Source organism: Erinaceus europaeus, chromosome 9 (assembly GCF_950295315.1).
Source record: "Erinaceus europaeus chromosome 9, mEriEur2.1, whole genome shotgun sequence".
In the NCBI taxonomy this organism is placed as follows: Eukaryota; Metazoa; Chordata; class Mammalia; order Eulipotyphla; family Erinaceidae; genus Erinaceus; species Erinaceus europaeus.
In genome coordinates, this window is record NC_080170.1 from 55,506,241 (window position 1) to 55,520,202 (window position 13,962).

The 13,962-nt window shown below is 43.2% G+C and overlaps 1 protein-coding gene across 3 annotated transcripts in view; it reads right to left on the reverse strand.

Moving 5' to 3' along the window:
• Positions 1-13,962, reverse strand: part of POGK (pogo transposable element derived with KRAB domain) — a 32,079-nt gene that overhangs the window by 9,646 nt on the left and 8,471 nt on the right. For 2 of the 3 annotated variants that reach the window (XM_060197958.1, XM_060197961.1), the window contains exons 3-6: positions 13,070-13,196; positions 12,287-12,382; positions 9,749-11,213; positions 991-3,590 (exon numbers count right to left, since the gene is read on the reverse strand). In XM_060197958.1, coding sequence (XP_060053941.1) covers positions 9,760-11,213; positions 12,287-12,382; positions 13,070-13,196 — 1,677 coding nt within the window. In that variant the 3' untranslated portion in view covers positions 991-3,590; positions 9,749-9,759. Of the gene's footprint in view, positions 1-990; positions 3,591-9,748; positions 11,214-12,286; positions 12,383-13,069; positions 13,197-13,962 lie in introns of those variants that run through there. The other variant, XM_060197960.1, reaches the window with a different exon arrangement.

Genomic DNA, 13,962 nt, shown 5'->3' on the forward strand with positions numbered 1-13,962 from the left:
TTCTTTCTTGCCTTTCATCTCACCAATAAGTAATTTTTTTAAAGACTTTATTCACTCATGAAGATAGGTGGTGGCGTAACTGCTTAAAGGCACACATTACAGTATGCAAGGACCCAGGCTCAACCCCCTGGTCCCCACCTGCAGGGGGAATGCTTTACAAGTGGTGAAGCAGTGCTGCAGGTGTCTCTATCTCTCCCCTCTCAATTTCTATCTATCCAATAATAATTTTTTAATTAGCTATTTCAGTAAGATAAAAGCTGATAGATGATTTCAGGATTAAAGTTTATTTTTTCTGTAGGGATTTCAGAAAATTTCCAGCAATAGACATATCCCTGCAAAATTAGGTAAAGCCCATCTTTACTGGGTGTTCTAAATGCCACTTAAACATGTATACTTATAATCCTTATCTATTGCTGTAATCACAGTGGCCGTTTTTTATCTTTTTTTTTATTAGGATAGAGAAATAAGACGAGAGAGACACCTGGTGGTCAGCTTCATCACTTGTGATGCATCCTTCCTGCAGGTGGGGAGTGGGGGCTTGAACCTGGGTCCTTGCACATGGTAATGTGTGTGCTCAACCTGGTGGGCCACTGCCTAGCCCCCTCCTCAAATACTTTTCCCTCGCTGTCTGAATTGAGATGTTCCAGATAGTTATCAGATAGCTGCTCTATGTTAATTATAAATGCCTATCCCATCTTCTTGTGAACTCACCAAAATGCCTCCAGGTTGTAGAACATGGGTAAAGTCATCTTGGCTTTAAAGGGGTCAGACTTAGACAGCAAGCTGGTTCAGTATTTTAATTCTGATGGCTCCAAAAACAGTGTCAACTGTTCTTGAAAAGCATGCTATTCAAGTGAACTTATAAGCATGGCAAACTGTCAGAATTAATTTTACTGGAAGCATACCATGAAGGGGCAATAATGTGAGTTCATATTATCATAAAGATTTATGAAAAAATATTTTAATCAAGTTGCTAGTGTTTCCATGCACTGAAATTAGTATTCCTTTAATCAGTTTTTTCTGATTTTTGTACGTGCCACTCCTCAGAGCATCCAAAACATAACAAGGGGAAAAGCTGTTTATACCAGGCCACTCCATCACATTACTCTCCCTACTTAGCCCTTAAGAGCCAGTTTTAAACTAACACAGCATTTTCCTTCTATTTGTCTTTTAAAAATACCAGGATTAGGGAGCCGGGCGGTAGCGCAGTGGGTTAAGCGCAGGTGGTGCTAAGCGCAAGGACCGGCATGAGGATCCCGGTTCGAGTCCCCGGCTCCCCACCTGCAGGGGAGTCGCTTCACAGGCGGTGAAGCAGGTCTGCAGGTGTCTATCTTTCTCTCCCCCTCTCTGTCTTCCCCTCCTCTCTCCATTTCTCTCTGTCCTATCTAACAACGACGACATCAACTACAACAACAATAAAAAGACAAGGGCAACAAAAGGGAAGATAAATAAAATTAAAAAAAAAATACCAGGATTAGTTACATTGCCGATGAACAGGTTCCCCCCCCAAGGGTTGTAATATACTGGTTCCAAACTAGAGGAAGACTAGTATAAACAATAACTTGAAACACGACTTTTCACAATGTTAGCAAGTAAATAAATCCGCCATAGCCTCTGTTCTTTATTGTTAAAGTTTATTGTTGGGGATAGTTCCTATCTAGTGGGGAGTATAATTATGTCTTAATATGTGCTATAGGAATTCTAGGGTAATAGCAATCTGCAAAAAGTTGTATGTGGGCTCTGTTAGGCATAGGTCATAATTCAGTCAGTGGAAGAATAAGGCTAGAAAAACCCTGACATAAAGCCATCACTCTAGGGAAGTTCCAGTGCTTGCAACCTATAAGGCATCTGTCTGCAGATCAGGAGACTCAAAAGTGTTAGTGGAATATAACGAGAGTTGAACCTATTTCTACTCTTCTCTGCAAGTTTTCATGGCTCTAACATAGGAACCAAATTAGGTCTTAGGAATTTTTTTTTTCCCTCCAGGGTTATTGCTGAGGCTTAGTGCCTACACTATAAATCCACTGCTCTTGGAGGCCATCTTTTCTCTCTTAAAATTTTTAATATTGGATAGGACTGAAAGAAAGAGAGGGGAAGATAGAGAAGGGGAACGAAAGATAGACAGCTGCTGACCTGCTTCACCACTTGCAAAGCAACCCCACCCTGCAGCTAAGGAGCCAAGGGCTCGAACCAGGACCCTTGCGCTTAGTAGTACATGCACTTAATACTATGTGCACTTAACCACCCAGCTCCCCTTAGAAAATCCTTTAAGCTCTCAAAGCAAGTAAAGGAATTAAATGGTTAAGGATCAAAAATGGGCAGTGGAAGTGGAAGAAATGGAAACTTCTGGAATGGAAATTAACTGACTTTAGATATTATTTGAGATGATAAGACAGTACAGGAAAAGCAAATGAGGAAATAATTCAAATACTGAAATTTTTTCATATGAGTTACCACCTTGGAAGAAAACAAATGTTAAAAAGATGACAACAAATCACTAACAGGAAAATGAGTACCTGAGTAGAAATAGGTGTTTCAAGATGCCAACCACAGTACACCATACAATGGACTGAATCTACAGGGAGTAGCCTATGGTCCAGATTAGACATCAGAATGGCATTTCTAGCAACAGCTTGGTCTATGAGATTCTGGCATATATTTGTAGCATAGATAGCTTTGTAGGAATGTTTTCCTAATGATCTATGTGGGAATGTAAATTATTATCATGTAACAATTCAAAGCTCTCCCACCTATTCCTACAGAGGATATCAGAAGTCTTAAAACAATGCAGGGCCTCATCCTTTCCACCTCTGTGGTAAAACTAAGACAGGTATTGATGAGTTACTGAGCCTTGGGCCTCAAGAAACAGATCATTTACGGTGACCTCTATAGGCAGCCTGAGAAACTGAAAATTTGTGTAGTAAATGCTGCCTAGTTACTACATAGAATAATGAAAAATAGGGCCATCAAATAAGACCCCAAAAAGTCTAGCTGCCAACCAGACAGGGTAGATAAGTAAAGCAACACAGTGTATTTAAACCAGTGTCTTCCAAACTAAACTAGTTTGTCTACAGAAAAACCACTCGCCAGCCACCTGGCCAGTATGTATAAATTTCACTTATTAGTATTCCATAATTCAAAAGGGGAAATGTGTAAGTAGCAGGCATCATAAATGATACATTTCTGTAAGCCTTCTCTGCAGTTTGACCTGTGGGTAGTAAGCTCTACTCTTGGAAGAATTTTTTTTTTAAGAAGAAATATTTACTTGAGATTTTCTCCACAAAAAGGACAACTAGTGACTGTGTCTAGAAATGAGTCTCTTCTGGGTTGTTGGACAGTCTCTTGTCCAGAAGATACTTTTACTCATACATCTATATACAGGTCTCTTCTGATGGACACATGAGTAATGTCCAGGACAAGAAATGAACAGAAGCAGCTTCTCTTCTACTCTGGTCTCTGATGAAATGTAGTGTCTGAGATGTGAGGCAGATTGGCTGGGTGCTGGCTGGGAGCCACAGGCTGCTGTCCACCACATGCACCACACTTCCAGGAATCTTCTTCCCCAGCTATTTGAAATACAATTCCATTTGCTGGAAAACAGAGAAAACCTGAGTATGAGTGGACCTAAAATTTTAAATGCCTTACACCTTATAGCAAACATAATCTTTCCATTAATTATCTTTCCAAATACTGAGAAGGTATTGATAGTTTCATGCTCATGTTTCCTCCCAAATTTGTTTACTGGGAATTCCCATCTCTTTGTTCATTTTCCAGCAAAGAACCTTTAGCAGAGAACAGTGTCATTCAAAATAAGTAAAAACTCATGGTTGTTGTCAGAAATAAGTGCCTAACAATGATGGTAATAACTACAACAATAAATAACAAGGGCAACAAAAGGGAAAATAAATATTAAAAAAAAAAAAAAACTTAAAAAAAGGGAGTCAGTGAGAAAGATAGGAGGAGAGAGAGAAAGGGCCAGACATCACTCTGGTACATGTGCTGCCGGGGATTGACCTCAGGCCCTCATGCTTGAGAGTCTAGTTCCTTGACCACTGCACCACCTCCCGGACCAGATGATTTCCTTTTCTGTTTACTTATAATTTTTTTTTTTCTGGGAGTCAGGCAGTAGCTCCGTGGGTTAAGCACAGAAGGTGCAAAGCACAAGGACCCATAAGGATCCTGGTCAAGCCCCCGGCTCCCCACCTGCAGGGGAGTCACTTCACAGGTGGCGAAGCAGGTCTGCAAGTGTCTATCTTTCTCTCCCGCTGTCTTCCCCTCCTCTGTTTCTCTCTGTTCTATCCAATAACGACATCAATAATAACTACAATAAAAAACAAGGACAAAAAAAAGGGAGTCAGGCAGTAACACAGCAGGTTAAATGCACATGGTGCAAAGCGCAAGGACTGGAGTAAGGAACCCAGTTCAAGGCCCAGGCCCCCCACCTGCAGGGGAGTCGCTTCACAGGCCAGGTCCCCTGCATTGCTTGATGTTGTGTTCTATTTACATAATCATTGTTTTGCCTGAGACCCGCCCTGCCTGCAGGGTATTGGTTTAATCTCCACTGGTTATATGGAAGCTTGCTACCTTCATGCTCTTTTCTTCTCCACCCCCTCTCCTAGCCATTTCCTTTTCTGACCTGCCACTTCCGTTTCAAAAGATATAAATGCGTTTTCTCTGATCAATAAAGGTATTGCATTGCATTCCCGCTCAGCCATGAGATCCTGGTTCCTCTCCCGCATCGCTGAGTAAGCAGCAGCCCAGGTTGGCTCCAGTAGAGTCTGTCCCCCACAATGCAACCCGACAGTGAAGCAGATCTGCAGGTGTCTTTCTCTCCCCACCTCTGTCTTCCCCTCCTCTCTCCATTTCTCTGTCCTATCCAACAATGATGACAATAACTACAATGATAAATAACAAAGACAACAAAAGGGAAAAGAAATATATATATATATATATAAAAACAGAAATAAGTGCCTATGTTCCTATGATACAGCTGGGCTTTGTTTTCCCCCTCTCTTCCTTTTCTAAAAGCTTTGAAGCCAGTTCTTTGGGTAGCAAACAGTGTAGGAAATGGAGGACCAGGCAGTGGAGCCCAGCTAAGTGCATACTTTACTATGCACTTGACAACAGTCAAGTCCACCATATCTGTAGGAGGGAAGCCTCATGAGCCATGAAGCAATGCTACAGGTGTTTCTCTATCTCTTCCTTCCCTATCAGTCTCTTTGTCTCTATCAAATATTTTTTTTAAACTGTAGAAAATTAAAAATGGAGCAGAGTTATCTGAGGGAAGGGGGAAAATTGCTAAAATGAGGAAGGGATGGGGGAGATAAAGAGATGATTGATGGGAATCAGGCAGTAGCACAGCAGGTTAAGTGCAGGTGGTGCAAAGCCTAAGGACTGGCATAATAATCCCAGTTCAAGCCCCCAGCTCCCCACCTTCAGGGGAGTTGCTTCACAGGTGGTGAAGCAGGTCTGCAGGTGTCTATCTTTCTCTCCCCCTCTGTCTTCCCCTCCTCTCTCCATTTCTCTATCCTATCCAACAACGATGACATCAACAACAACAATAATAACTACAACAATAAAACAAGGGCAACAAAAGGGAACAAATAAATATTTTTAAAAATTAAAAAAAAAAAAGATGATTGTTTGGGGGTCGGGTTGTAGCACAGTAGGTTAAGCACACATGGCACAAAACTCAAGGACCGGTGTAAAGATGCCGGTTAGAGCCCGTGGTTCACCACCTGTAGGGGTAGAGGTCGCTTCAGAAGCAGTGAAGCAGGTCTGCAGGTGTCTATCTTTCTCCATCTCTGTCTTCCCTTTCTTCCTCCATTTCTCTCTGTCCTATCTGGCAACAACATCAATAACAACAAAAATAATAACCACAACAATGATAAAAACAAGGACAAGAAAAAGAAAAAATAATTAAAAAAAAAAGATGATTAGGGCGGAGGGTAGATAGCATAATGGTTATGCAAACAGACTTTAATGCCTGAGACTACAAAGTCCCAGGTTCAATCCCCCACACCATCTTACGGAGCTGAACAGTGCTGTGGTTAAAAAAAAAAAAAAAAAAGATTGATGGAAAATGGACTTTTAGGGCAGGAGAGATAGCATAATGGTTATGCAAAGAGACTCTCATGCCTGAGACTCTAAAGTTCCATGTTCAATCCCCAACACCACCATAAACCAGAGCTGAGCCATGCTCTAAGAGGGAGATGAAGGTGATGGCTTTTTGTACTTAGCTGAAATTTATTGAGCTGAAATGCCCAGAAGGCAGCACTATGGATAAGGTTGTCATACTCTTAAGCATGAATTCCTGAAATTAATGCCTGCCATCCCATGTACCAAAGTGATGCTCTGGTTTCTTTCTCTTTCTCATTAATGACTTTTTTTTTTTTTTTCCACCGGAGCACTGATCAGCTCTGGCTTATGGTGGTGCAGGGGATTGAATCTGGGACTTCAGAGCCTCAGGCATGAGTCTCTTTGCATAACCATTATGCTATGAACCCTCACCCTCATTAATCTTTATTATTATTATTATTTTTAATATTTATTCATTTTCCCTTTGTTTTTGCATTTGTTGTTTTATTGTTGTAGATATTATTGTTGTTATTGATGTCTTCGTTGTAGGATAGGACAGAGAGAAATGGAGAGAGGAGGGGGAGATAGAGAGGGAAGAGAAAGATAGACACTTGCAGACCTGCTTCACCGCTTGTGAAACGACTCCCCTGCAGGTGGGGAGCCGGGGGCTTGAACTGGGATCCTCTCGCCGGTCATTGTGCTTTGCGCCACCTGCGCTTAACCACTGTGCTACCGCCTGACTCCCCCATTAATGAATCTTTAAAGAAAATACTGTTCATATTAAACACTATATTTGGAGAAACAAACTGGCATTCAGGGAAATGAAAGAGTAAATGATTTGCTTTTCCTATACTGCCCTGCTACTCTGTGTGACCATTCTCTTAAGGTGCAAATGTGTGACTGCATGTGTGTGCGTTGTGTGTTGTAGGCTCACTCAGCTCATGTCTGATAGGTTTACTTCCCCCACTCCCTTTTAGAGCTGTTCCTTGTATAGTTCAACTCTGACAATTCCAGGCCTGTGGTCCCTTGCTCTCAGACTTGACTTGCTGTAGCCCAGATAAACACTCTCATATTTGCCTTTTTTTTTTTAATGCAGTGACACAATTCAACATATCATCCTACATGCACTCTTAGAAGTTACTGCAAATAACACCCAACCAAAAAGAGGTGTGTACTCCTATGTTCATAATAGCACAATTCATAATAGCTAAAACCTGGAAGCAACCCAGGTGCCCAACAACAGATGAGTGGCTGAGAAAGCTGTGGTATATATACACAATGGAGTACTATGCAGCTATCAAGAACAATGAACTCACCTTCTCTGACCCATCTTGGACAGAGCTAGAAGGAATTATGTTAAGTGAGCTAAGTCAGAAAGATAAAGATGAGTATGGGATGATCCCACTCATCAACAGAAGTTAACCAAGAAGATCTGAAAGGGAAACTAAAAGCAGGACCTGACCAAATTGTAAGTAGGGCACCAAAGTAAAAACCCTGTGGTGAGGGGTAGACATGCAGCTTCCTGGGCCAGTGGGGGGTGGGAGTGGGTGGGAGGGATGGGTCACAGTCTTTTGGTGGTGGGAATGGTGTTTATGTGCACTCCTAGGAAAATGTGGACATATAAATCAGTAGTTAATTAATATAAGAGGGGGAAAATCAATTGTATGTCTCAAAGTTTTTCAAAACACAAACTGAATCTTTTTAATATATAGGCTGTGTATTTGATATGCGGACTCTCTCAAAAGCCTAGACCAAGTAGATCAGAAGCATCCAATAGCACAGCTATATACAAGATACTGGATACTGTACACCAAACCCTAACAAAAGGACTTTTCAAAGTTAACCCAATTACCAAATAATGTGATGATAACATTAACTATCGATTGTTTTTGTGAACCCTAAGACAGCAGGAACCTCACATCTCCACTATAGAGCCCCTACTTCCCCCAGTCCTGGAACCCTTGGATAGGGCCCACTTTCCCGTATGCCTCTCCCAATCCATACCAAATAATATTGCATCCGCCGATCACAACCTAACCAACGCAACGATTGCCATCTCAACATGCTTTACCTCAGACTGTGTCCAGAGACTTCACGTGTGGAATGACAACCCTTCAGCTTCATTACTCGGGTGAGACCTTTCCTTTTATAGTACACTCTAATTTCATCTCAGGTCGTTCACTTTCTAACAAAGTCCCATAACCTAGATATACACCAGTTTCTGTGAGAGAGAGAGCTTATGTGCACACGTATCCATAAACTACTGCAAAATATATACCTGAAAGCAGAAGTACACTAGAGTTTGCAGTGAGTACCTCCCTAACACTTCCTCTCCACTATTCCAAGCTTTGGGTCCATGATTGCTCAACAATTTGTTTGGCTTCGTATGTTAACTCTCTTTTCAATCACCAGGTTCCAGATGCCACCAGGATGCTGGCCAGGCTTCCCTGGATTGAAGACCCCACCAATGTGTCCTGGAGCTCAGCTTCCCCAGAGACACACCCTACTAGGGAAAGAGAGAGGCAGACTGGGAGTATGGACCGACCAGTCAACGCCCATGTTCAGCGGGGAAGCAATTACAGAAGCCAAACCTTCTACCTTCTGCAACCCTCAATGACCCTGGGTCCATGCTCCCAGAGAGATAGAGAATGGGAAAGCTATCAGGGGAGGGGGTGGGTTATGGAGATTGGGTGGTGGGAATTGTGTGGAGTTGTACCCCTCCTACCCTATGGTTTTGTTAATTAATCCTTTCTTAAATAAAAAAATAAATAAATAAATATAAAAAAAAAAGAAGTTACTGCAAGTCATAAAGAAATTACCATAATTGCTTGCTCCCTGTGAAGATTATCTTGAGATGTTTTTTTAAAACACATTTAAATTCCTAGGAAAAAAACAAGCATAAACTTTTCTTTCCATTTCCCAATAGGCCACAGGAGAGCAGCCAGGATGGAGAACTGAGGCTCAGGAGACTCAGAGTTTGTAGGCACAGCTGTGTTTTTTCTGCAGCTTGACCCCTCAGGTTAGTGAAAGTGAGCACCACTGCTCAAGACACTAGGGACACACACTGGTCTATTGTTCAGCATGATTTCTACGACTTGGCTACCTGAGTGATGTCAGGTAAGAATCCTTCACACGGGAGTCAGGAGGTAGGGCAGCAGGTTAAGCGCACGTGGCGCAAAGCAAAGGAGCCACCTGAGGATCCCGGTTCGAGCCCCCGGCTTCCCACCTGTAGGGGAGTCGCTTCACAGGCGGTGAAGCTGATCTGCAGGTGTCTTTCTCTCCCCCCTCTCCATTTCTATCTGTCCTATCCAACAATGATGACATCAACAATAATAAAAACAAGGGCAACAAAAAGGAAATAAATAAATATTAAAAAAAAAAAGAATCCTTCACACACCCAGATAAGCTTTCTTCAATTTGACAGTTCTCAGACTAAATGTTCTGCAGCTTGCTCCCTATTCATTTTAATTGTAAGAAAGAAGAGAAAAAAAAAAAAAAAAGCCTGTTTCCAGGCTGCAGAGTAAACACACTAAGTAAGCTTAGAACCTCACAGGTCCTAAGAGGGAAAAAGTCCTGCAGTCCTACAGAGGACATGAAAACAGAAAGTAATGGTCTGAGCAAAACAGTCGATACACAGAAATATCACGAGCTTCTGTTCCCAATCAATTACCTGATCTCCCTTCAGTGGCTCTCGGGGTCACATTCTCTGTGCAGTTCCACTCCTCCTGGCAACTCGTTCTCAATTTCCCACAAGACATCATCTTCATCCTCTAAGTTGCTGGAGATGTGGCACTTCTTAAAGCCTTGGATAATGGATTCACTAGAGATGCTGTTCCATGCCACCATGACCCACTCTAGGAAGAGACCAAGGGGTGGTTTCTTGGCATTCCCAGTAGGACTCAGTGCCAGGTTCCCCGACAGGAGCCAATTGGAGTACTGGGCCCGTACACTGTCATTCAGTGGCTTGTACACTACCACATCCAGAACCTGGAGCTGTGATGTCAGGCCCCCAGGGATTATGACCATGTCAGTGTTCATGCTTTCCATGGAACTCTTTACGGAATCCGTGGCATGGCCCCGGAAGCCATTGAGAATGAGCATCCCTCGCTGCTTCGGGATGGCACCTGCCCTCCTCCTCCATACCACCTCTAGCCAATCCTGCATCAAATCCTCCGTCATCCATCCATACCTGTGGCAGCGGATTTCCATCCCACTAGGGAACTTCCCAGGGGGGATGTATGTGCCCCTCAGAATGATGTATGGGGGCAGTTTTCTCCCATCAGCCAGAACCCCAAGCATGGCAGTGATTTTCAGTTTCTCCCTGCCTGGCGTCTTGACCAAGACAGGCTTCTCACCCTGGTTGTCAACAGTCACCCGAGATGGCACTTCTAAACAAATTGGAGTCTCATCTGCATTGCCCATCTGTGCCACCTGGTAGTCATGTGTCCTGCGCAGGGCCAGGACACTCCGCTGGTAAGTGACAAGTTTTTCAGTCAGGTCTTCGGGCAGCTGCTGGGGTACAGGCACCTTGTGCCTCAGAGATAAGTCATAACGTCGCATCATTCTTCGACACCAACCCAAACTGGCCTTGAACCCTTTCTCTGGAATGTTCATTTCCTGGGCAATTTCGAGGGCTTTCAACTGCATGGCCTCCCGGGTGATAGGGTCTCCTTTGGCCTGCATGTAGCGCACATATTCAGCCACACGCTGGTCCACCAGGGCAAACCGTCCATTCTTGGGGCCTCGGAATGCCCGCCGCATGGCATGGGCATTTTGTAGCTGTGGCTTCACTTTGCGCCAGTCCCGCACATTTTTTTCCAGCACGCCAAACTGCTTCGCTGCCTGACAGTTGTTGGTACTTTCAGCATATTCCACCACCATCAACTTGAACCCAGCATCATAACTGCGCCGCATGCCCCGGCTGAACTGGAACTTCGCTGCCAGGTCTTCCGCAGAAAGATCATACCCTGGGAATCCCATGTAAAAGGGGTATCCTTCACCCCACTCAGGCAGCTCTGTGATGTCCTGAGTTAGACGGAGGCCAAAACTATCCAGGTGCTGAGGCTGAGAAAGCTGGGAGGAAGTGTTCACTGGGCCTGCCCAGTCTGGAGCCTTCATTTCCAAATCTTCATTTTCTAGCAGGTAAAGAGGGACAAAAATAATAATAAATAATGCTAATCAGTCACATGATTTCTGGGTTACTCCTGATTTTTTCCTTTTAGGGGGAAGGGATGGAGTTAGATGAACTTTGAGGTAACTTTAATAACATTTACTAACACAAGAACTATGTTTTTACTCCTATGCAAATGAAGCTATAGAAGAAATTAAGTCACTGAGGTGGCCTAGCTTGCAAATGGTAGAGCTGAGAAGTAAACACAGTTGCCAAATTTGCATTATATAATTTAGGGGCTGTGTTCAGATTAAAATAGTTTGTGGATGAGAAGTCAAAGATCTCCTGTTAAAAAAACAAAAACAAAAACAAAGATCTCCTGTTACCACCTGGTAATGCAGATTCTGGGTGCATCACAGGTTGAATCACAGCCCTTGAACTATAAATCTGAAGGAAGAATTCTCTGTGACAAAATGAAGCTTTTATGGAAGAAAACTAGTTCCTCCCTAACACTTGGTTTCACTTAGCTCCTCCCTAACTTGGTTTCACTGTATGTTTATATAAAGAGGTCACAGATTTGAGGAAATTACTAGCCTCACTCACACTAGATACCATCAGTTGCAAGATGCTTTATTACGTGCCATCTAGAAAATAAAGGCAAATAAAAGCAGTCAAGTTGCTTGAAACCTGTATTCACCCAACTACTACCCTCCTCAGCCTGTTCCTTGATAAAGGGTCACAGGCATCTTAGATATCTTTCAGCTGCAGCGGTTTTCCTCTCCAGGATTAAATGCATAAGAAGTCAGGGTAAATCACCCTGGACCTGAGTCCTGTCACACTTTTTCTTAGTTTCCAGAAGGGCATAGTGGTCTCAATCACCGAGGATATGTTCAAACTCCACATATAAGACTGCACAGGCGAAAGAATGGAGGTTTGGAGAGACAAGGAAGTAGCCTAGGTCACCAGATACCACCAGAAGATGTTTAGACTCCAAAGCCTCATAACCTTTCTCACCAATACCCCACAGACTGTACATGCAAACTCAAACCCAGTCACCCTGCACTCTAGCTACACTGACTGCACTGCATGCCCGCCTACCTGCAATGGTGTGTCCTTGGAGCTGCCGTTCATTAGAGTTTTGAGATTTCTCTCTTTCCAGCCGAGTGATCACATCTGGCTTAGGGAATGGGAACTCTGTTCATAAGAAATAAAACAGGTAACTTGGGCACTGCCTAAATAAGACATACCCACTTCCCTCTCCTGCCACAGGTCCTCAACACAGAAAATTACAAAAGATGGGAAAGAGACTGGGGCAATTAAAAGAGAAAAAACAATGGGAAATAGCATCACAGGAATTGATGGATCTTTGCTAAAGAAGGCTGCTAATAGCAACAAAAAAGATTTACACTTAACAGAAATGCAGCAGCTGATACAAAGAACTCTCTGGTTAATCCCTCCAGATGGTTCCATACTGGTAACAGGGTTGAGGCCAGAGCTAGAGGGAAGCAGTGATTCTTTGGGGGTTTTATCCCCAACCTCCAGGCCTAGTAAGGTAACAATGAGGCCTGCCTGCCTTCCTCAGGAACAATTGAAACACAAGCTCAGAGCCATGATGATATGTCTTCTCTCTCTCTCTCCTCCTATGCTACTTAATGTCTGGATTAAGTAAGTGAAGGTAGTTCTAAGAGTTGACTCAAGTTATTGAGTAGAAGGATACTATATTTTTCTCCTTCCTAAGTCAAAAGAAGAGTATTAAATGGGCACAGACATTGAGAGGGCAGCAACCAAGTGCAGAAGGGAGGAATGTTAGATACACTAGAGTAATTGATAAGAGCAATTCTTTGACTCAAGTTTTTAGATGATGAAAGAAAACAGCTTTACCCAGGGACAGAACAGTCTCATAATTCATCCTCATGACTTCCCGGTACAGGGCCTTTTGTTGCTCTGTCAAAACTTCCCACTCTTCATCGGAAAAATATATGGCCACCTCATCAAATAGGGCTGGCACCTGGAATAGCGAATAGTTGGTTTTCAATGACTATCATACATGTACTCACACACCTTTAGCTCAAAGCAGGATCTGGGACAGGGGCTGTAACACACACACACACACACACACACACACACACACACACACACACAGAGAGGGAAAGATGGGAGATTTAAGAGTTCAGGTTCCCCTGCCAAATGTTTACCACCCACTGGTTCATAGATCAAGAGAACAGTTCCTTAGGAAGAAAATACCCTGCCACTCAACACCAGGTTATATGTCCCTTGTATACTCATGCCTGAGGCATCAGAGGCCCCAGGTTTAATCCCTGCACCACCATAAACCAGAGCTGAGTAGTATCTGGTAAAAAATAATAATAAACTATCTGTACTCCCTGCAATTTCTTCAGGTATCCTGACCATAATCACTTAGATACACTAGTTTTTCCTCCTAATTCCCAAAGTCCACTTTTCTTTTTCATCCATACACCAGGAATAGCTCTATAACCACCTCACTTTCTTTCTGTCCAACAAACCCACTTAAGTTCAGAAGGAAAAAGGTTAAGAGAGGCCTTATGTCTGGTCCAAAGTGATAAAGCTTAAGAATGGCAGGGCTGAGGTTTGAACTTAGCACTGTCTGGCTTCAGAACTCCAACCCTTAGAGCAGAGAGGATTTATTCAACAGCTAAACTTTCCACCATCCTAGGCACTCGCCTTCCCCACTGTGCTGGCACTTTCCATGCTGCAATCACTCTAGTGATTGGCCTGCTGCTGCTTCACTAGAA